General features: G+C 45.7%; 1 protein-coding gene across 1 annotated transcript; it reads left to right on the top strand.

The window, feature by feature from the left end:
- Positions 1–322: 322 nt before the first annotated feature.
- LOC120036281 (protein ELFN1-like) lies at positions 323–20,355 on the top strand. Its single transcript, XM_038982761.1, has 12 exons — positions 323–576; positions 5,542–5,695; positions 7,134–7,432; positions 7,625–7,736; positions 8,164–8,349; positions 12,772–12,928; positions 13,842–14,013; positions 14,215–14,562; positions 15,861–16,081; positions 16,887–17,119; positions 18,183–18,327; positions 20,105–20,355. Exons 1-12 carry the CDS (start codon positions 323–325, stop codon positions 20,353–20,355), a joined length of 2,532 nt encoding a protein of 843 aa, XP_038838689.1.
- The last annotated feature ends 2,063 nt before the right edge of the window (positions 20,356–22,418 follow it).

Here is a 22,418-nt window from a genome sequence, read left to right on the forward strand (position 1 = left end):
TGTGGGTCTAACCTGAGACAAAGACTAGGAAGGGCCAGCAATACTCTCTCCTTCCAACCCTACCCTGCCTTATACTGCCGAGTGGACTAACAATACAGTGGAGCGCTAACATGGGTAGAGGCTGTATAGCTCTGGAGATCACAGTGCACAAGGTGCTCGTTGGACAGGTTCAACTAGAAGGAGCAGAATACTTTATTAATCCATGCCAGATGGAAATTGGACATTAGTAACAATCTTCATTCTTTACACTTCTTTTCCTCGCAGTGACGCTAACCTGGATAAATAAACAAATCAATAAACAAAAACAACTATAATCAACAACATGGACGTCATCATCAGAACGACAACACAACCCCGAGAGACGGGGTTTAACAACAGAGTGGGCGGGGTTTCAGTGGCGTTGTCGGCAACCAGTTGGTTTGCCTTCCTCTATGGCTTTGCCCTACTGTCAATCATCCAATTTCCCACGGTGACGGGCGACTGTTGGCTGATTGAGGGGGAGAAGGGCTTCGTGTGGTTGGCTATCTGCAGCCAGAACCAGCCCCCTTATGAAGCTATCCCTGCCCACATAAACAGGTAAGAACCAGCCCTGTATGAAGCTATCCCTGCCCACGTCAACAGGTAAGAACCAGCCCCCTGTATGAAGCTATTCCTGCCCACATCAACAGGTAAGAACCAGCCCCCTGTATGAAGCTATCCCTGCCCACGTCAACAGGTAAGAACCAGCCCCCATATGAAGCTATCCCTGCCCACATCAACAGGTAAGAACCAGCCCCCTTATGAAGCTATTCCTGCCCACATCAACAGGTAAGAACCAGCCCCTGTATGAAGCTATTCCTGCCCACGTCAACAGGTAAGAACCAGCCCCCATATGAAGCTATTCCTGCCCACATCAACAGGTAAGAACCAGCCCCTGTATGAAGCTATTCCTGCCCACATCAACAGGTAAGAACCAGCCCCTGTATGAAGCTATTCCTGCCCACGTCAACAGGTAAGAACCAGCCCCTGTATGAAGCTATTCCTGCCCACAACAGGTAAGAACCAGCCCCTGTATGAAGCTATTCCTGCCCACATCAACAGGTAAGAACCAGCCCCCTGTATGAAGCTATTCCTGCCCACATCAACAGGTAAGAACCAGCCCCCATATGAAGCTATCCCTGCCCACATCAACAGGTAAGAACCAGCCCCCTTATGAAGCTATCCCTGCCCACGTCAACAGGTAAGAACCAGCCCCCTGTATGAAGCTATCCCTGCCCACATCAACAGGTAAGAACCAGCCCCTGTATGAAGCTATCCCTGCCCACGTCAACAGGTAACAACCAGCCCCCTTATGAAGCTATTCCTGCCCACGTCAACAGGTAAGAACCAGCCCCCGTATGAAGCTATTCCTGCCCACGTCAACAGGTAAGAACCAGCCCCCTGTATGAAGCTATTCCTGCCCACATCAACAGGTAAGAACCAGCCCCCGTATGAAGCTATCCCTGCCCACATCAACAGGTAAGAACCAGCTCCCATATGAAGCTATCCCTGCCCACATCAACAGGTAAGAACCAGCCCCTGTATGAAGCTATTCCTGCCCACATCAACAGGTAAGAACCAGCCCCCATATGAAGCTATCCCTGCCCACATCAACAGGTAAGAACCAGCCCCTATATGAAGCTATTCCTGCCCACGTCAACAGGTAAGAACCAGCCCCCTGTATGAAGCTATCCCAGCCCACATCAACAGGTAAGAACCAGCCCCCCTGTATGAAGCTATCCCTGCCCACAACAGGTAAGAACCAGCCCCTGTATGAAGCTATCCCTGCCCACGTCAACAGGTAAGAACCAGCCCCCTATATGAAGCTATCCCTGCCCACAACAGGTAAGAACCAGCCCTGTATGAAGCTATCCCCGCCCACATCAACAGGTAAGAACCAGCCTCCCCGTATGAAGCTATCCCTGCCTACATCAACAGGTAAGAACCAGCCCCCTGTATGAAGCTATCCCTGCCCACGTCAACAGGTAAGAACCAGCCCCCTGTATGAAGCTATTCCTGCCCACATCAACAGGTAAGAACCAGCCCCTGTATGAAGCTATCCCTGCCTACATCAACAGGTAAGAACCAGCCCTGTATGAAGCTATCCCTGCCCACAACAGGTAAGAACCAGCCCCTGTATGAAGCTATCCCTGCCCACAACAGGTAAGAACCAGCCCCTGTATGAAGCTATCCCTGCCCACAACAGGTAAGAACCAGCCCTGTATGAAGCTATCCCTGCCCACAACAGGTAAGAACCAGCCCCTGTATGAAGCTATCCCTGCCCACAACAGGTAAGAACCAGCCCCTGTATGAAGCTATCCCTGCCCACAACAGGTAAGAACCAGCCCCTGTATGAAGCTATCCCTGCCCACAACAGGTAAGAACCAGCCCCTGTATGAAGCTATCCCTGCCCACAACAGGTAAGAACCAGCCCCTGTATGAAGCTATCCCTGCCCACAACAGGTAAGAACCAGCCCCTGTATGAAGCTATCCCTGCCCACAACAGGTAAGAACCAGCCCCTGTATGAAGCTATCCCTGCCCACAACAGGTAAGAACCAGCCCCTGTATGAAGCTATCCCTGCCCACAACAGGTAAGAACCAGCCCCCATATGAAGCTATTCCTGCCCACATCAACAGGTAAGAACCAGCCCCTGTATGAAGCTATTCCTGCCCACAACAGGTAAGAACCAGCCCCTGTATGAAGCTATTCCTGCCCACATCAACAGGTAAGAACCAGCCCCCTGTATGAAGCTATTCCTGCCCACATCAACAGGTAAGAACCAGCCCCCATATGAAGCTATCCCTGCCCACATCAACAGGTAAGAACCAGCCCCCTTATGAAGCTATCCCTGCCCACGTCAACAGGTAAGAACCAGCCCCCTGTATGAAGCTATCCCTGCCCACATCAACAGGTAAGAACCAGCCCTGTATGAAGCTATCTCTGCCCACATCAACAGGTAAGAACCAGCCCCTGTATGAAGCTATTCCTGCCCACATCAACAGGTAAGAACCAGCCCCCATATGAAGCTATTCCTGCCCACATCAACAGGTAAGAACCAGCCCCCTTATGAAGCTATTCCTGCCCACGTCAACAGGTAAGAACCAGCCCCCTATATGAAGCTATTCCTGCCCACATCAACAGGTAAGAACCAGCCCCTGTATGAAGCTATTCCTGCCCACGTCAACAGGTAAGAACCAGCCCCTGTATGAAGCTATTCCTGCCCACGTCAACAGGTAAGAACCAGCCCCTGTATGAAGCTATTCCTGCCCACGTCAACAGGTAAGAACCAGCCCCTGTATGAAGCTATTCCTGCCCACATCAACAGGTAAGAACCAGCCCCTGTATGAAGCTATTCCTGCCCACGTCAACAGGTAAGAACCAGCCCCTGTATGAAGCTATCCCTGCCCAAAGCAACAGGTAAGAACCAGCCTCCCCGTATGAAGCTATCCCTGCCCACATCAACAGGTAAGAACCAGCCCCCTGTATGAAGCTATCCCTGCCCAAAGCAACAGGTAAGAACCAGCCTCCCCGTATGAAGCTATTCCTGCCCACATCAGCAGGTAAGAACCAGCCCCTGTATGAAGCTATTCCTGCCCACATCAACAGGTAAGAGCCAGCCCCTGTATGAAGCTATTCCTGCCCACGTCAACAGGTAAGAACCAGCCCTGTATGAAGCTATTCCTGCCCACGTCAACAGGTAAGAACCAGCCCCTGTATGAAGCTATCCCTGCCCAAAGCAACAGGTAAGAACCAGCCTCCCCGTATGAAGCTATTCCTGCCCACATCAGCAGGTAAGAACCAGCCCCTGTATGAAGCTATCCCTGCCCACATCAACAGGTAAGAACCAGCCCCTGTATGAAGCTATCCCTGCCCACATCAACAGGTAAGAACCAGCCCCTGTATGAAGCTATTCCTGCCCACGTCAACAGGTAAGAACCAGCCCCTGTATGAAGCTATTCCTGCCCACATCAACAGGTAAGAACCAGCCCCTGTATGAAGCTATCCCTGCCTACATCAACAGGTAAGAACCAGCCCCTGTATGAAGCTATTCCTGCCCACATCAACAGGTAAGAACCAGCCCCCTTATGAAGCTATTCCTGCCCACATCAACAGGTAAGAACCAGCCCCCTGTATGAAGCTATCCCTGCCCACATCAACAGGTAAGAACCAGCCCCCCTGTATGAAGCTATCCCTGCCCACGTCAACAGGTAAGAACCAGCCCCCCTGTATGAAGCTATCCCTGCCCACGTCAACAGGTAAGAACCAGCCCCCTATATGAAGCTATCCCTGCCCACATCAACAGGTAAGAACCAGCCCCCGTATGAAGCTATCCCTGCCCACGTCAACAGGTAAGAACCAGCCCCCTTATGAAGCTATCCCTGCCCACGTCAACAGGTAAGAACCAGCCCCTGTATGAAGCTATCCCTGCCCACGTCAACAGGTAAGAACCAGCCCCTGTATGAAGCTATCCCTGCCCACAACAGGTAAGAACCAGCCCCTGTATGAAGCTATCCCTGCCCACAGCAGGTAAGAACCAGCCCCCTGTATGAAGCTATTCCTGCCCACATCAACAGGTAAGAACCAGCCCCCTATATGAAGCTATCCCTGCCCACATCAACAGGTAAGAACCAGCCCTGTATGAAGCTATCCCAGCCCACAACAGGTAAGAACCAGCCCCTGTATGAAGCTATCCCTGCCCAAAGCAACAGGTAAGAACCAGCCCCTGTATGAAGCTATCCCTGCCCACAACAGGTAAGCATGACAGAGATAGGGTTGCAAAATTCCAGAGATTCCCGAAATCCTGATTATAATCAGTGATTTTATTTGGTTCATTAAACATAATGTGTGTTATTAATATGTTCTATTATCCCACGTACTGTTCTTGAATGCATGCTCTTATTTTCATTTGATTGAACGCATTTGATTAAATTGCATAAATTTGGATTTCCCAGATTTCCCGTGCTTCTACACCTGCATTGCTTGCTGTTTGGGGTTTTAGGCTGGGTTTCTGTACAGCACTTCGAGATATTAGCTGATGTACGAAGGGCTATATAAAATAAACTTGATTTGATTTGATTTCCTGCTTATTCCCAACTGATTCCAGGAATATTCCAACCAGGGATTTCTGGATAATCTGGGAATTTTGGGAAAGTTACGGGAATTTTGCAACCCCAGGCAGACGGCATTGTTGAGGCATTCTGTGTGTTTTATTTTCCTTTTTGTTCGTCCATGTTTACTTCCAGTTAGGTTTAACTTGTTGTCATGTCCCTGAACAAGGCAGTTAACCCACTGTTCCTAGGCCGTCATTGAAAATAAGAATTTGTTCTTTAAAACTGACTTGCCTAGTTAAATAAATGTTAAATAAAAAAAATAAAAAAAAATACATGTGATTGTTTCACTGTAAATTGCCTTTTAAGAAAAGAAAGACCTGTATCAACCTGTTGACCTTAATCAGTTTTTTGTTGTAAAGTGTCTTATTGCAAGTTTAAATGCACTTTAAATAAAAGTCTGCTTTGAACAGCACCATCGTGGACCTGAGGCTCAACGAGAATAAGATCAAGAGTATCCATTTCTCATCGCTCAGCCGCTTTGGGAACCTGACGTACCTCAACCTCACCAAGAATGAGATCTCGTACGTGGAGGATGGAGCCTTCTCGGCCCAGTTCAACCTACAGGTTGGTCCTGAACTTCACAGTGATTCCTGGCGCTCTAGTGAACTATGTAGGGAGAAGTGTGCCATTTGGTACCTTACCTTCAATCACATTACCTTAACGTATGTTACCTTACCTTGCCTCACGTTACCTTACCTCACGTTACCTCACGTTACTTACCTCACGTTACCTTACCTCACGTTACCTCACGTTACTTACCTCACGTTACATTACCTCACGTTACCTCACGTTACTTACCTCGCGTTACCTTACCTCACGTTACCTCACGTTGCCTTACCTTACGTTACCTCACATTACCTTACCTCATGTTACCTCACTTTACCTTACCTCATGTTACCTTACGTTACCTTACCTTACATCATCTTACCTCACATTACCTTACGTTAGCTTACCTCACGTTACCTTATCTCACGTTACCTTACCTCACGTTACCTTACGTTACCTCACGTTACCTTACCTCACGTTACCTTACGTTACCTCACGTTACCTCACGTTACCTTACCTTACCTCATGTTACTTTACGTAACCTCACGTTACCATGCCTTACCTACATTACCTTACCTCACATTACCTTACGTTACCTTACCTTACCTTACGTTACCTTACCTCATGTTACCTCACGTTACCATACATTACCTTACTTTACGTTACCTTACCTTACCCCACGGTACCTTACCTCATGTTACCTCACGTTACCATACATTACCTTACCTTGTATTACCGTACGTCACCTTACCTCAAGTTACCTTACCTTATCTTACGTTACCTTACCCTACCTTACGTTACCTTATCTTACCATTTCTTACCTTATCCTTTCTTACCTTACATTACCATTTCTTACCTTACCCTTTCCTACCTTACCCTTTCTTACATTACTTTCCTACCTTACATTACCATTTCTTACCTTACCCTTTCTTACCTTACCCTTTCTTACCTCACCTTACCCTTTCATACCGTACTCTAACTAACCTTTTCTTACTTTACCCTTTCTTACCCTACCTCACCTTACATTTTCCTACCTTCCCTTAACCTTTCTTACCTTACCCTTTCTTACCTTACCTTACCCTTTCTTACCTTACCCTTTCTTACCTTACCCTTTCTTACCTTACCTTACCCTTTCTTACCTTACCCTTTCTTACCTTACCTTACCCTTTCTTACCTTACCTTACCCTTTCTTACCTTACCCTTTCTTACCTTACCTTACCCTTTCTTACCTTACCCTTTCTTACCTTACCCTTTCTTACCTTACCTTACTCTTTCTTACCTTACCTTACCCTTTCTTACCTTACCCTGTCTTACCTTACCCTGTCTTACCTTACCCTTTCTTACCTTACCCTTTCTTACCTTACCCTTTCTTACCTTACCCTTTCTTACCTTACCTTACCCTTTCTTACCTTACCCTTTCCTACCTTACCCTTTCTTACCTTATCTTTCTTACCAGGTGCTGCAGTTGGGGTTTAACCGTCTGAGGAACCTAACAGAGGGAATCCTCCGAGGGCTGGGGAAGCTGCAGTACCTCTACCTCCAGGCCAACCTGATCGAGGCGGTCACCCCCAACACCTTTGAGGAGTGTCCTAACATAGAGAACATTGACCTGTCCATGAACAGGATCCAGGTGCTGGACGGAGGCTTGTTTACGGGGCTCGGTAGATTAACCACGTGTGAACTTTACACCAACCCGTTCAACTGCTCCTGTGAGCTGCTGGGATTTCTACGCTGGTTGGCAGTCTTCCCCAACAGGTAAAAAGCACAAGTTGAAGCAAAATGTAATATTCAATCTATTTTCAATGACATGTCAATAAGTATAAGCTATTTATTTCAAAAGTGTTTCACTTTTTTTTTTTTTTATGTAAATTAAAATGACTTCCTACATTGACTGCCTTGAACTGGATTTGACCCAAACACTGGTAACCGCCGTGTGTTCCCGACCAGGACCAACGAGAGGATGGTGTGTGATACTCCGGCCGGGTTTTCAGGCTACAGCCTCCTCAGTCAGAACCCCAGGATGCCTGCGAACCGCAACGCTCTGCACATGCTCAATATGGTCTGTAGACTAACACATATCATTATTAGTATCCTTTATTTAATAAATCCACCCTAAAATGAACTATCTTTTGGTATTTGTTTCATTTGTCCATTGTTGATATAGTCCCAACATGTTTTGCTTGTCAGCAATCATGTTTTCAAGATGTGTAAACTTTCAAAATGCAGAAATACATCTGGTATGATGCATGATAGAGTGTTGAGACAGTGTAGAACATCATAGTAGGTTGTCATAGTAACAGTATATCGTTCATAGCAGTTAGACTACATTACATCATGTTATATTTTATATTCATTGAGCGTGGGAAACAAGCTATACAAATTAATTATTGTTGTTATTGTTCTGATTTTATGATTACTTTTATAAAATATTTGTATGGTTATATTTAGGATGATGATGATGATGATGATGATGATGATTATCATAGGTGTGTACCGACGACGGTAGCAACTCTTTGCCGAACATCATTGTTCAGTCCGATTTTACGACCCTCCCACCGTACTCTCCCTGCGGATTGGACGACTGCCCCTCTGGAATGTCCCCGGAGGACCCAATCAGCATCAGCCCCTCCTACCCTGATCTGAACAACAAGCCTAGTATGAAGGTGAAACAGGTGAGCCCCACCTACCCTGATCTGAACAACAAGCCTAGTATGAAGGTGAAACAGGTGAGCCCACCTACCCTGATCTGAACAACAAGCCTACACTCTCTCTTTCGTTCTCTCTCTCTCTCTTGTTCTCTCTCATCTATCTCTCTCTCTCTCTCTCATTAATCATCTCTCTCTCTCACTCATCTCTCTCTCATCTCTCCCTACTCTCTCTCTCTCATTCTCTCTCTCTCTCATTAATCATCTCTCTCTCTTTCTCTCTCACTCATCTCTCCCTACTCTCTCTCTCTCGTTCTCTCTCTCTCTCTCTCTCTCATTAATCATCTCTCTCTCTCATCTCTCCCTACTCTCTCTCTCTCTCTTTTGTTCTCTCTCATCTATCTATCTCTCTCTCTCATTAATCATCTCTCTCTCTCTCACTCATCTCTCTCATCTCTCCCTACTCTCTCTCTCTCGTTCTCTCTCTCTCTCTCTCTCTCTCTACTCTACTCTCTCTCTCCCTACTCTCTCGCTCTCACTCATCTCTCATCTCTCTCTCTCATCTCTCCCTACTCTCTCTCTCTTTTGTTCTCTCTCATCTATCTATCTATCTATCTATCTATCTCTCTCTCGCTCTCAATTCAATTCAAGGGGCTTTATCGTCATGGGAAACATATGTTGACATTGCCAAAGCAAGTGAGGTAGATAATATACAAAAGTGAAATAAACAATACAAATTAACAGTAAACATTACACATACAGAAGTTTCAAAAGAATAAAGACATTACACATGTCATATTATGTATATATACAGTGTGGTAATGATGTACAAATGGTTAAAGTACAAAAGGGAAAATAAATAAGCATAAATATGGGTTGTATTTACAATGGTGTTTGTTCTTCACTGGTTGCCCTTTTCTTGTGGCAACAGGTCACAAATCTTGCTGCTGTGATGCACACTGTGATATTTCACCCAGTAGATATGGGAGTTTATCAAAATTGGGTTTGTTTTCGAATTCTTTGTGGATCTATGTGTCTCTAATATGGTCATACATTTGGCAGGAGGTTAGGAAGTGCAGCTCAGTTTCCACCTCGTTTTGTGGGCAGTGTGCACATAGCCTGTCTTCTCTTGAGAGCCAAGTCTGCCTACGGCGGCCTTTCTCAATAGCAAGGCCATGCTCACTGAGTCTGTACATAGCCAAAGCTTTCCTTAAGTTTGGGTCAGTCACAGTGGTCAGGTATTCTGCCACTGTGGTCAGGTATTCTGCCACTGTGTACTCTGTTTAGGGCCAAATAGCATACTAGTTTGTTCTGTTTTTTTGTTAATTAATTCCAATGTATCAAGTAATTATCTTTTTGTTTTCTCATGATTTGGTTGGGTCTAATTGTGCTGTTGTCCTGGGGCTCTGTGGGGTGTGTTTGTGTTTGTGAACAGAGCCCCAGGACCAGCTTGCTTAGGGGATTCTTCTCCAGGTTCATCTCTCTGTAGGGGATGGCTTTGTTATAGAAGGTTTGGGAATCGCTTCCTTTTAGGTGGTTGTAGAATTTAATGGCTCTTTTCTGGATTTTGATCATTAGCGGGTATCGGCCTAATTCTGCTCTGCATGCATTATTTGGTGTTCTGTGTTGTACACTGATGTCAGCGATTGTGTGCAGATATGTAGCGGAGTCAGGACACAGCTGTTGAGCAACACAACAGAGTTTACTCAAAATACAAGCAAAATTTCACATAGGGAATATAACAAGCACACTAGCACATACAACAACCACTAACGACACAAACAATCACGGACAGAACAGAAATGTATGCCAGAGGGTTAAATAGGGAAGATGATAGGGGAATTGAAACCAGGTGTGTGTAATACAGACAAAACAAAACGAAACTGAAACATGGATCGGTGGTGACTAGAAAGCCGGTGACGTCGCCCGCCGAACAAGGAGAAGGGCCGACTTCGGCGGAAGTCGTGACAACTGAGGATATTTTTGCAGAATTCTGCATGCAGTCTCAATTTGGTGTTTGTCCCATTTTGTGAATTCTTGGTTGGTGAGCGGACCCCAGACCTCACAACCATAATGGGCAATGGGTTCTATGACTGATTCAAGTATTTTTAGCCAGATCCTAATTGGTATGTTGAATTTTATGTTCCTTTTGATGGCCCTTCTTGCCATGTCTCTCAGATCGTTCACAGCTTTGTGGAAGTTACCTGTGGCGCTGATGTTTAGGCCAAGGTATGTATAGTTTTTTGTGTGCTCTAGGGCAACGGTGTCTAGATGGAATTTATATTTGTGGTCCTGGCGACTGGACCTTTTTTGGAAAACCAATATTTTGTTCTTACTGAGATTTACTGTCAGGGCCCAGGTCTGACAGAACCTGTGCAGAATATCTAGGTGTTGCTGTAGGCCCTCCTTGGTTGGTGACAGAGGCACCAGATCATCAGCAAACAGTAGACATTTGACTTGAGATTCTAGTAGGGTGAGGCCGGGTGCTGCAGACTTTTCTAGTGCCCTCGACAATTAATTGATATATATGTTGAAGAGGGTGGGGCTTAAGCTACATCCCTGTCTCACCCCACGGCCCTGTGGGAAGAAATATGTGTGTTTTTTGCCTATTTTAACCGCACACTTGTTGTTTGTGTACATAAATTTTATAAGGTCGTATGTTTTACCCCCGACGCCACTTTCCATCAATTTGTATAGCAGACCCTCATGCCAAATTAAGTCGAAGGCTTTTTTGAAATCAACAAAGCATGAGAAGACTTTGCCTTTGTTTTGGTTTGTTTGTTTGTCAGTTAGGTCATGGTCTGTTGTACGGTAATTTGGTAAAAAGCCAATTTGACATTTGCTCAGTACATTGTTTTCACTGAGGAAATGTACGAGTCTGCTGTTAATGATAATGCAGAGAATTTTCCCAAGGTTGCTGTTGACGCATATCCCACGGTAGTTATTGGGGTCAAATTTGTCTCCACTTTTGTGGATTGGGGTGATCAGTCCTTGGTTCCAAATATTGGGGAAGATGCTGAAGATGATGTTAAAGAGTTTTAGTATTGCCATTGGAATTTGTTGTCTCTATATTTGATCATTTAATTGAGAATACCATCAACACCACAGGCCTTTTTGGTTGGAGGGTTTTTATTTTGTCCTGTAGTTCATTCAAGGTAACTGGAGAATCCAGTGGGTTCTGGTAGTCTTTAATAGTTGATTCTAAGATTTGTATTTGATCATGTATATGTTTTTGCTGTTTGTTCTTTGTTATAGAGATAAAAAGTTTGGAGAAGTGGTTTATACATACATCTTCGTTTTAGATAGATAACTCTTTGTGTTGTTGTTTGTTTAGTGTTTTCCAATTTTCCCAGAAGTGGTTAGAGTCAATGGATTCTTCAGTTACATTGAGCTGATTTCTGACGTGCTGTTCCTTCTTTCTCCGTAGTGTATTTCTGTATTGTTTTAGTGATTCACCACAGTGAAGGTGTAGACTCAGGTTCTCTGTTGTGTCTTACTCAGGTTTTCCGGGTCTCTATGTTTTTGGTTGGACAAGTTTCTCAATTTCTTTCTTAGATTTTTGCATTCTTCATCAAACCATTTGTCCTTGTTGTTCATTTTCTTCAGTTTTCTATTTGAGATGTTTAGATTTGATAGAGAAGCTGAGAGGTCAAATATAAGATTTTCTACTGACAAGTTTACACATTCACTATTACAGTGGAACGTTTTACCCAGGAAATTGTCTGAAAGGGACTGAATTTGTTGTTGCCTAATAGTTTTTTGTTAGTTAGTTTCCAAACTATATTCCTTCCATCTATAGCATTTCTTAATGTTACTCAGTTCCTTTGGCTTTGATGCCTCATGATTGAGTATTGCTCTGTTCAAGTAGACTGTGATTTTGCTGTGGTCTGGTAGAGGTCTCTCTCTACTCTCTCTCTCTCTCTTTCAATCTCTCCCTCTCTCTCTTTTTCTCTCTCTCTCTCTTGTTCTCTCTCTCCCTACTCTCTCTCTCTCTCTCTCTCTCTATCTCTCTCCCTACTCTCTCTCTCTCTCTCTAGACCTCCCACACCACAACAGTGATCACGGTCCAAATCCCTCACCCCTTCAGTAAGATGTACATCCTGGTCCTCTACACTCTCCCTGCTCTCTCTCTCTCTCTAGACCTCCCACACCTCAGCAGTGATCACGGTCCAGATCCCTCACCCCTTCAGTAAGATGTACATCCTGGTCCTCTACACTCTCCCTGCTCTCTCTCTCTCTCTAGACCTCACACACCTCAGCAGTGATCACGGTCCAGATCCCTCGCCCCTTCAGTAAGATGTACATCCTGGTCCTCTACACTCTCCCTACTCTCTCTCTCTCTCTCTAAACCTCACACACCTCAGCAGTGATCACGGTCCAGATCCCTCACCCCTTCAGTAAGATGTACATCCTGGTCCTCTACACTCTCCCTACTCTCTCTCTCTCTAGACCTCCCATACCTCAGCAGTGATCACGGTCCAGATCCCTCGCCCCTTCAGTAAGATGTACATCCTGGTCCTCTACAACAACAGCTTCTTCACTGACATTCAGAACCTGAAGAACCACAAGGAAGAGATTGAACTGAACAACCTGAAAGCCCACACTGGTAGGACATAGTTTCAATCATCCCTACCAAACGTGTGTGTGTGTGTGTGTGTGTGTGTGTGTGTGTGTGTGTGTGTGTGTGTGTGTGTGTGTGTGTGTGTGTGTGTGTGTGTGTGTGTGTGTGTGTGTGTGTGTGTGTGTGTGTGTGTGTGTGAGAGAAAAGAGACAATGTCTGCATACTAAATGGCACCATATAATATCCTATGCAGTTATATATCAATATAATGTCATGTAAGTTACTCTCTCTCTTTCTCTCCCCCTACCCCCTCTCGCTCACTTCTCCCTCCCTCTCTACTTTCTCCGTCCCTCCCTCTCTCTCTCCCTTCCCCCTCTCTCTGTCCTTCTCTCTCTCTCTCCCTCCCCTTCTCCCTCCCTCCCTCTCTCTCTCCCTTTCCCCTCCCTCCCTGTCTCTCTCTGTCCCTCCCTCCCTCCCTACCTTCTCCGTCCCTCCCTCTCTCTCCCTTCCTCCTCCCTCCCTCTCTCTCTCGTCACTCCCTCCCTCCCTTCTCCGTCCCTCCCTCTCTCTCCCTTCCTCCTCCCTCCCTCTCTCTCTCTGTCACTCCCTCCCTCTCTCCCTACCTTCTCCGTCCCTCCCTCCCTCTCTCTCTCCCTTCCCCCTCCCTCCCTCTCTCTCTCCGTCCCTCCCTCCCTACCTCCTCCGTCCCTCCCTCTCTCTTTCCCTTCTCCCTCCCTCCCTCCCTCCCCCTCTCTCTCTCTCCCTCCCCCGCTCTCTCTCTCTCCCCTTCTCCCTCCCCTTCTCCCCTCCCTCCCTCTCTCTCTCCCTCCCTCCCCTTCTCCCCTCTCTCTCCCTCCCCTTCTCCTCTCTCTCTCTCCCTCCCCTTCTCTCCCCTCTCTCTCTCTCCCTCCCTCTCTCCCTCCTTCCCCTTCTCTCTCTCTCTCTCTCTCTCTCTCAGACTACACCTACTGCGTCGTGTCCATCAGAAACCAGCTTCGTTATAACCACACCTGTCTGTCCATCTCCACCGGGAGGAAGGCAGGTCTGGAGAGGACCTCCAACGACTCCTCTGCTACCCACTACATCATGACTATACTGGGCAGTCTCTTCAGCATGGTCCTCATACTAGGGTTAGTCTTCCACAGACAGGAAGAGTCAGCACTTACTTCATTACAATTCCAATGCAGTCTGTTGTTTAGTCACGGTAATATGGAGAGTTCAGAGGCAAACACAATGATTTAAATGCGGGAAAAAAATCGGAAATGAGAAAATGATTAATGATCAAATTTTCCCCATCTCGAAAATGGTTTCATAAAATACTCTTCTTCTAGTTTTGTGTTCCACTGCCTGAGGAAGAAGAGGCAGCGAGACGAGAAGAACAAGAAGATTGGAAAGATACAGAAGAGCCTGATGGAGCTGAAATACGGCGCTGACCTGGAGGGTGGTGGAGGAACAGGAGGAGGGGGGTCCATCTCTCAGCTATCCCAGAAACAGATGCTCTCGGCTGGGGAGAGTCTCACGCGGATGCCCTACCTTCCCCAGGGTGGAACCTGTGAGATGGACCAGTACAATCTACAGGAGATCATTGATACTCCAAAGGCAGCGAAAGGGAACTATATCGAAGTGCGAGGAACTGTTGGCGACCTGCCGGACCGGAGGGAAAGAGAGAGGGAACGAGAACGGGAGAGAGAGAGGGAAAGAGAGAGGGAATGTAGTCTCTCTCCACAAGACAACCCTCAGGTAACCTGTTCATTTGATGCTGTACTGTGGCTGCACTGTGGCTGTACTGTGGCTGTACTGTGGCTGCACTGTGGCTGCGCTGTGGCTACACTGTGGCTGCACTGTGGCTGTGCTGTGGCTGTACTGTGGCTACGCTGTGGCTACACTGTGGCTGTGTTGTGGCTGTACTGTGGCTACACTGTGGCTACACTGTGGCTGCACTGTGGCTGCACTGTGGCTGTACTGTGGCTGCACTGTGGCTACACTGTGGCTGCACTGTGGCTGCACTGTAGCTGCACTGTGGCTACACTGTGGCTACACTGTGGCTGCACTGTGGCTGTACTGTGGCTGCACTGTGGCTACACTGTGGCTGCGCTGTGGCTGTACTGTGGCTACACTGTGGCTGCACTGTGGCTGCGCTGTGGCTGTACTGTAGCTGTACTGTAGCTGCACTGTGGCTGCACTGTGGCTGCACTGTGTCTATGCTGTGGCTGTACTGTAGCTGCACTGTGGCTGCACTGTGGCTGCACTGTGTCTATGCTGTGGCTGTACTGTGGCTGCGCTGTGGCTGTACTGTGGCTACGCTGTGGCTGCACTGTGGCTGTACTGTGGCTGCACTGTGGCTGTGCTGTGGCTGTACTGTGGCTACGCTGTGGCTACACTGTGGCTACACTGTGGCTGCACTGTGGCTGCACTGTGGCTACGCTGTGGCTGCACTGTGGCTGCACTGTGGCTGTGCTGTGGCTGTACTGTGGCTACACTGTGGCTACACTGTGGCTGCACTGTGGCTGCACTGTGGCTATGCTGTGGCTGTACTGTGGCTACGCTGTGGTACACTGTGGCTACACTGTGGCTGCGCTGTGGCTGTACTGTGGCTGCACTGTGGCTGCGCTGTGGCTGCACTGTGGCTGCGCTGTGGCTGCACTGTGGCTGCACTGTGGCTACGCTGTGGCTACACTGTGGCTGTGCTGTGGCTACGCTGTGGCTACACTGTGGCTACACTGTGGCTGTGCTGTGGCTACGCTGTGGCTGTACTGTGGCTGCACTGTGGCTACACTGTGGCTGAACTGTGGCTGCACTGTGGATGAACTGTTCCAGTCTGTACAACCTAGTGTGTGTATTGGAGGAGGATACAGCAGAATCCCATCTCCTGAAGATTAATAAAGTATTCTTCTTCTTCATCCTTGTCTTCCTCCTCCTCGGGATACAGCAGAATCCCATCTCCTGAGGATTAATAAAGCATTCTTCATCCTTGTCTTCCTCCCTTTCCTCAGGGTTCAGTAGCAGAGATCTCCACCATCGCCTCAGAGGTGGACAAGGTGAACCAGATCATCAACAACTGTATTGATGTCCTCAAGTCTGAGTCTACGTCGTTCCAGGGGGTCAAGTCGGGCTCTGTGTCGACCGCTGAACCCCAACTAGAGCTGATCTCAGACCAGCCACAGAGACAGTCAGGGTTCCTGTCACCACAGTATAAAGGTACTGTCATTACAGTGTAAACACACACCTGTCCATCCGTCTGTATCTTTTGAACCCCAACTAGAGCTGATCTCAGACCAGCCACAGAGACAGTCAGGGTTCCTGTCACCACAGTATAAAGGTACTGTCATTACAGTGTAAACACACACCTGTCCATCCGTCTGTATCTTTTGAACCCCAACTAGAGCTGATCTCAGACCAGCCACAGAGACAGTCAGGGTTCCTGTCACCACAGTATAAAAGTACTGTCATTACAGTGTAAACACACACCCGTCCGTCCACCCGTTTGTATCTTTTTTTATTTTTCATTTAACCTTTATTTAACTAGGCAAGTCAGTTAAGAACAAATTCTTATTAACAATGACGGCCTACACCTGGCCAAACCCGGACAACGCTGGGCCAATTGTGCACCGCCTTCTCTGTCTATCTGTCTGTTGATTGGTCAGTCGGTCGGTCTCTTCACTCTATCTAAAAAAAATTAAATCGAAATAAACCGATTCACTTTGATTTGAAGGAGGCAGTGATCTACCACCAGCCTCAATGTCCACCTGTTATATCTGAATTATTATTAAATGTTATAACTTATTAAATGTTATAACTTATTAAATGTTATAACTTATTAAATGTTATAACTTATTAAATGTTATAACTTATTAAATGTTATAACTTATTAAATGTTATACCTTATTAAATGTTATAACGTATTATTATTACTTTTTACTATGCTCTTTGAGATTATTATCATAATGAAAAGCGCTTTACAAATGTACCAAATGATTAATATTTATTAATATTATGATTGAAGGAGGTTACCACCACCCTCTCCAGAGACACCACAGTATGGAAGCTCCATCCAAACGACCTTCGACCTCCTCCAGCGGGTCCGTCCGCTCCCCGCGCACCTTCCGCTCCGACGGGCCGTACCGGGGAGCCTCTGAGACCAAGTACATCGAGAAGACCTCGCCGACCGGAACCACCGAAGACACCGTCCTCACCGTGACGCCCGCCGCCGCCATCTTACGAGCAGAGGCCCAGAAGGTATTGTACTGTGTGTGTGGTTGTGGTTGTGTGTGTGTGTGTGTGTGTGTGTGTGTGTGTGTGTGTGTGTGTGTGTGTGTGTGTGTGTGTGTGTGTGTGTGTGTGTGGTTGTGGTTGTGTGTGTGTGTGTGGTTGTGTGTGTGTGTGTGGTTGTGGTTGTGGTTGTGGGTGTGGTTGTGTGTGTGTGTGTGTGTGTGTGTGTGTACTAACCTTCTATATATATATATATATATATATATATATATATATATATATATATATGTTTTTCATTTTTGGCTAAAAACTTTTTTAAATCATTTTTATTTCAAAGAAATTAAGTTGCTGCTCATGTCACTACAAAGCTTTGTGATTGATAATGTAACTGTTTATAACTGTAACTGAAAACAAATAGAAGTGCTCGACAAAACAAATGTATTAAATGTGTTATATCATAATAATAATAATAGATTTATTTTATATAGCTCTTTTTATTATACAGATCATCTCAAAGATGCTTAAAACCACAAACCAAAAGTACATGTAGTTATTGGACTCTTCAATGGTCTTCAATTATAATAGTAGTATTACAGTAGTGTTAATATAGTATAGTGATAACCACATAGTAGCATTACAACAGTATTAATATAGTATAGTGATAGGATAACTACATAGTAATATTACAGTAGTATTAATATAGTGATATGATAACTACATAGTAGTATTACAGTAGTATTAACATAGTTTAGTGATAGGATAACCACATAGCAGTACTACAGTAGTATTAATATAGTATAATGATAGGATATCCACCTAGTAATATTACAGTAGTATTAATATAGTATAGTGATAGGATAACCACATAGTGGTATTACAGTAGTATTACAATTGTATAGTGATAGGATAACTACATAGTAGTATTACCGTAGTATTAACATAGTATAGTGATCGGATAACCACATAGTAATACCACAGTAGTATTAATATAGCATAGTGATACCTACATAGTAGTATTACAGTAGTATTAGTTTAGTGATAGGATAACTACATAGTAGTATTATGATATGAGTTATTATTGTATTATAAGGTCCGACAGTACAAGGAGCAGCGCCACTCGTACCCGGGCCCCCAACACCCCCTCCCTGACTCTGAGGAGCTAGAGGAACTCAGTAGCAGGAAACCCTCTTCCATCCTGGAACCCCTCACCCTGGGGCGGCACCCCAGAGAGCTAGGTAACACTGATTGATTGGTTGATTGGTTGATTGGTTGGTTGGTTGGTTGGTTGATTGGTTTGTTGGATGATCGGTCAATTGGTTGGTTGGTTGATTGGTTGATTGGTTGGTTGATTGATTGATTAATTGATTGATTGGTTGGTTGGTTGGTTGGTTGATTGGTTTGTTGATTGGTCGGTTGGTTTGTTGATTGGTTGGTTGGTTGGTTGGTTGATTGGTTGGTTGGTGATTGGTTGGTTGGTCGGTTGGTGATTGGTTGGTTGATTGGTTGGTTGATTGGTTGATTGGTTGGTTGATTGGTTGGTTGATTGGTTGATTGGTTGATTGGTTGGTTGATTGATTGATTGATTGATTGGTCGGTTGGTTGGTTGATTGGTCGGTTGGTTGATTGATTGATTGATTGATTGATTGATTGGTTGGTTGGTTGGTTGGTTGGTTGGTTGATTGGTCGGTTGGTTTGTTGATTGGTCGGTTGGTTTGTTGATTGGTTGGTTGATTGGTTGGTTGGTTGGTTGGTTGATTGGTTGGTTGGTTAGTTGGTTGATTGGTTGGTTGGTTGGTTGGTCGGTCGGTTGCTTGGTTGGTTGGTTGGTTGATTGGTTGGTTGGTTGGTTGATTGGTCGGTTGGTTGGTTGGTCGGTTGGTGATTGGTTGGTTGGTCGGTTGGTGATTGGTTGGTTGATTGGTCAGTTGGTTGATTGGTCGGTTGGTTGATTGGTCGGTTGCTTGGTTGGTTGGTTGATTTGTTGGTTGGTTGGTTGGTTGATTGGTCAGTTGGTTGGTTGGTTGATTGGTCGGTTGGTTGGTTGGTTGGTTGGTTGGTCGGTTGGTGATTGGTTGGTTTGTCGGTTGGTTGGTGGTCGGTTGTTGATTGGTTGGTTGGTTGGTTGGTTGGTCAGTTGGTTGGTCAGTTGGTCAGTTGGTCGGTTGGTCGGTTGATTGGTTGATTGGTTGATTGGTTGGTCGGTTGGTCGGTTGGTTGGTTGGTTGGTTGGTTGGATGGATGGATGGATGGATGATCGGTCAATTGGTTGGTTAGTTGATTGGTTGGTTGGTTGGTTGGTTGGTGATTGGTTGATTGGTTGGATAATCAGATGATGGTTCAATTGGTTGGTTGGTTGATTGGTTGATTGGTTGGTTTGTTGGTTGGTTGGATGGATGATCGGTCAATTGGTTTATTGATTGGTTGGTTGGTTCATTGGTTGATTGGTTGGTTGATGATTGGTCGGTTGGTTGGTTGATTGGTCGGTTGGTTGGTTGGTTGATGGTCGGTTGGTGATTGGTTGGTTTGTCGGTTGGTGATTGGTTGTTTGGTCGGTTGGTGATTGGTTGGTTGATTTGTTGGTTGATTGGTTGATTGGTCAGTTGGTGGTTTGGTCAGTTGGTGGTTTGGTCAGTTGGTCAGTTGGTTGGTTGGTTGGTTGGTTGGTTGGTTGGTTGGTTGGTTGGTTGGTTGGTTGGTTGGTTGGTTGGATGGATGGATGATCGGTCAATTGATTGGTTGGTTGGTTGGTTGTTGGTTGGTTGATTGGTTGGTTGATTGGTTGGTTGGTTGGTTGATTGATTGATTGATTGATTGATTGGTGGTTGGTTGATTGATTGAATGGATGGATGATCGGTCAATTGATTGATTGGTCGGTTTGTTGGTTGGTTGGTTGGCTGATTGGTTGGTTGGTTGATTGGCTGGTTGATTAACTGACTGTGTGTGTACACTGAGTTTGACAAACCAATGTTCTCTCAGGGATGAATAAAGTGTTGTTCTAATGTCTGAGTTTAGCCTACGCCCAGCTGTCCCCGCAGTACCACAACCTGAGCTATGAGTCCAGTCCGGAGTACTCCTGCACCCCGTCGCTAGGGATCTGGGAGAGGTTTAAGCTCCATCGGAAGAGACACAGAGATGAGGATTACGGGGAGGAATACATGGCGGCGGGACACGCGCTGAGGAGGAGTTTGCAGGTCGCCAAGGACGAGGATCTGCACGACATACTAGACTATTGGAAAGGTGTCTCGGCACAGCAGAAGTCGTGAAGGGGCTGGTGTCGTGATGTGATGAGGCTCTGGCACTACTTGGGCATAAAGGAGGACGGGGGTCGTATGGAGACTAAGGGCTCTATTCCACCGGGAAAGATGAAGCGTTACAGATTCCGCCATTCATTTCTGATTGACAGCGTTTCACCGTCTCCGCTGAAGCAGGAACATCTACGTTTCAATCTGTACAGCTGAACACACACACACACACACACACACACACACACACACACACACACACACACACACACACACACACACACACACACACACACACACACACACACACACACACACACACACACACACACACACACACACACACACACACACACCTCTCTCTGCTTTAAAAAACATGGACCAAAATGAAATGAATACGATTTAAAAACAATGAATGAAGATCTTGATTAAAAATACATAATTTTTTAACAGAAGATCAAGAGAAATTATTATTATGACTTTTTCTCCCTTCTATGTAGCTGTTTCTACTAAAACTAGGTTTTGGATGAACACAACAAAAAAAAAACACAACAAACACAAGATATTATATGGACTGGTGGTACGCTACAGTGTATGTGCCAAATCAACAAGGGTCTCAAATAGCACCTTCTTGTCCCCATATACCCTGGCTGGGTCTCAGATGACAGCACCTTCTTCCCTAGAAGAAGGGAACAGAGTGGGATGTGGGACGCAGAACCGAGGAGAACCGTAGAGGAGAACCGTAGAACACTGTATAAACCTCTCTCCCTCCTCATCACTCTTTTATACATAAGAATGTGATTCTTACTATTGTTATTGTTATTAATATTATCATTGCTATTATTTGAATATCGCATGGCTACGTCCTGTGACAGTGACTATTGTTGTGACTTTCGAAGAAAGAAGAAACTCAAAATGGCCGTCGCACAAACTTATTACAAAATGTCCGCCGACGAACAACCTCGACGAAGACAGACATTTTGTGATCTCTTCTTCTTCTTTTTACCAGAGGACTCTTTCTCTCTTCCTTAAGGAACGCTATTTTCCTCCGCTAACAGACTCTTATTCTGAAACGTTCCTTGACGTATTACACGGGGGGACTTTTATTGTGAAACTACAAAAAAGGGGGGATGATCTTGTTCAGAAGAAAGAGAAAAAGCTCTATATTTGCATAAAAATATGTCTTGTTAGTTAGTTAGTTAGTTAGTGTGTTTCTACCGAGGGGATTTGAAAACCTTCTGTGAGACTTTGAGAGACCAGCTCCAAACTGACCTAACCTGCAGTACGTTTTTGATTTTGAAATCCTACCAATCTCTAACGAATGTCTTCAAGTCCCTAACGTGGATGATTACTGCACTGTTCAAAATCAGAAAACGTCTCTTAACTCTAAAAACGCCCTCCCTGAAAACACTGTAGCCTACAACTCCCAGATTCATTTTTTTTTTACCCACAATTCCTCTCTCTTGTCCCTTCCTTGTCCCTCCCCCAATCCCCGTAGTTCCTCCCTCCCAGTCCCCATCCTCAGTTGAGTTCTAGTTCTGCCAAATCACAACTCAAACGGCACAATATGGACCGACCGGCCGACTGTCATCGAATCTCCCCGTACCTCAACCCAAATCATTCTATGACCAAAGTGCTGTGGTAGCAGAAGTTCCCAGACGTCCTTCTAGCCCAGTCTGTCCCCATACACCCTGGCTGGGTCTCAGATGACAGCCTGTTTCCTATATAGTTACAACAACCTTTTCTTTTGTTAGTTTGGTTGCTGCTATTTATTTATTTTATAGCAGCCCTCGGTTTCCATGGATACAGCTCCTGGTTTCCATGGATGCTGGGACACAGGAAGTGGAATCACGTGCATTATATAGGGAACGGGGTGCCATATGGGGCGTATCCATATCTACACACCTACTACAGGAGATGAATGTATTTCTTCTTTACATAATGAAAAGTAAACGGCAGCTGATACTGATCCTGCTGACAGATACCGTTTTGTAACTGTTTCTCTTTCTTTCACTCTCTCTCTCTTCCTCTGTCTGTCTCTCTCTTCCTCTCTGTCTGTCTCTCTCTTCTCTCTCTCTCTCTTC

This window comes from Salvelinus namaycush, unplaced genomic scaffold, assembly GCF_016432855.1.
Source record: "Salvelinus namaycush isolate Seneca unplaced genomic scaffold, SaNama_1.0 Scaffold1283, whole genome shotgun sequence".
NCBI lineage: Eukaryota > Metazoa > Chordata > Actinopteri > Salmoniformes > Salmonidae > Salvelinus > Salvelinus namaycush.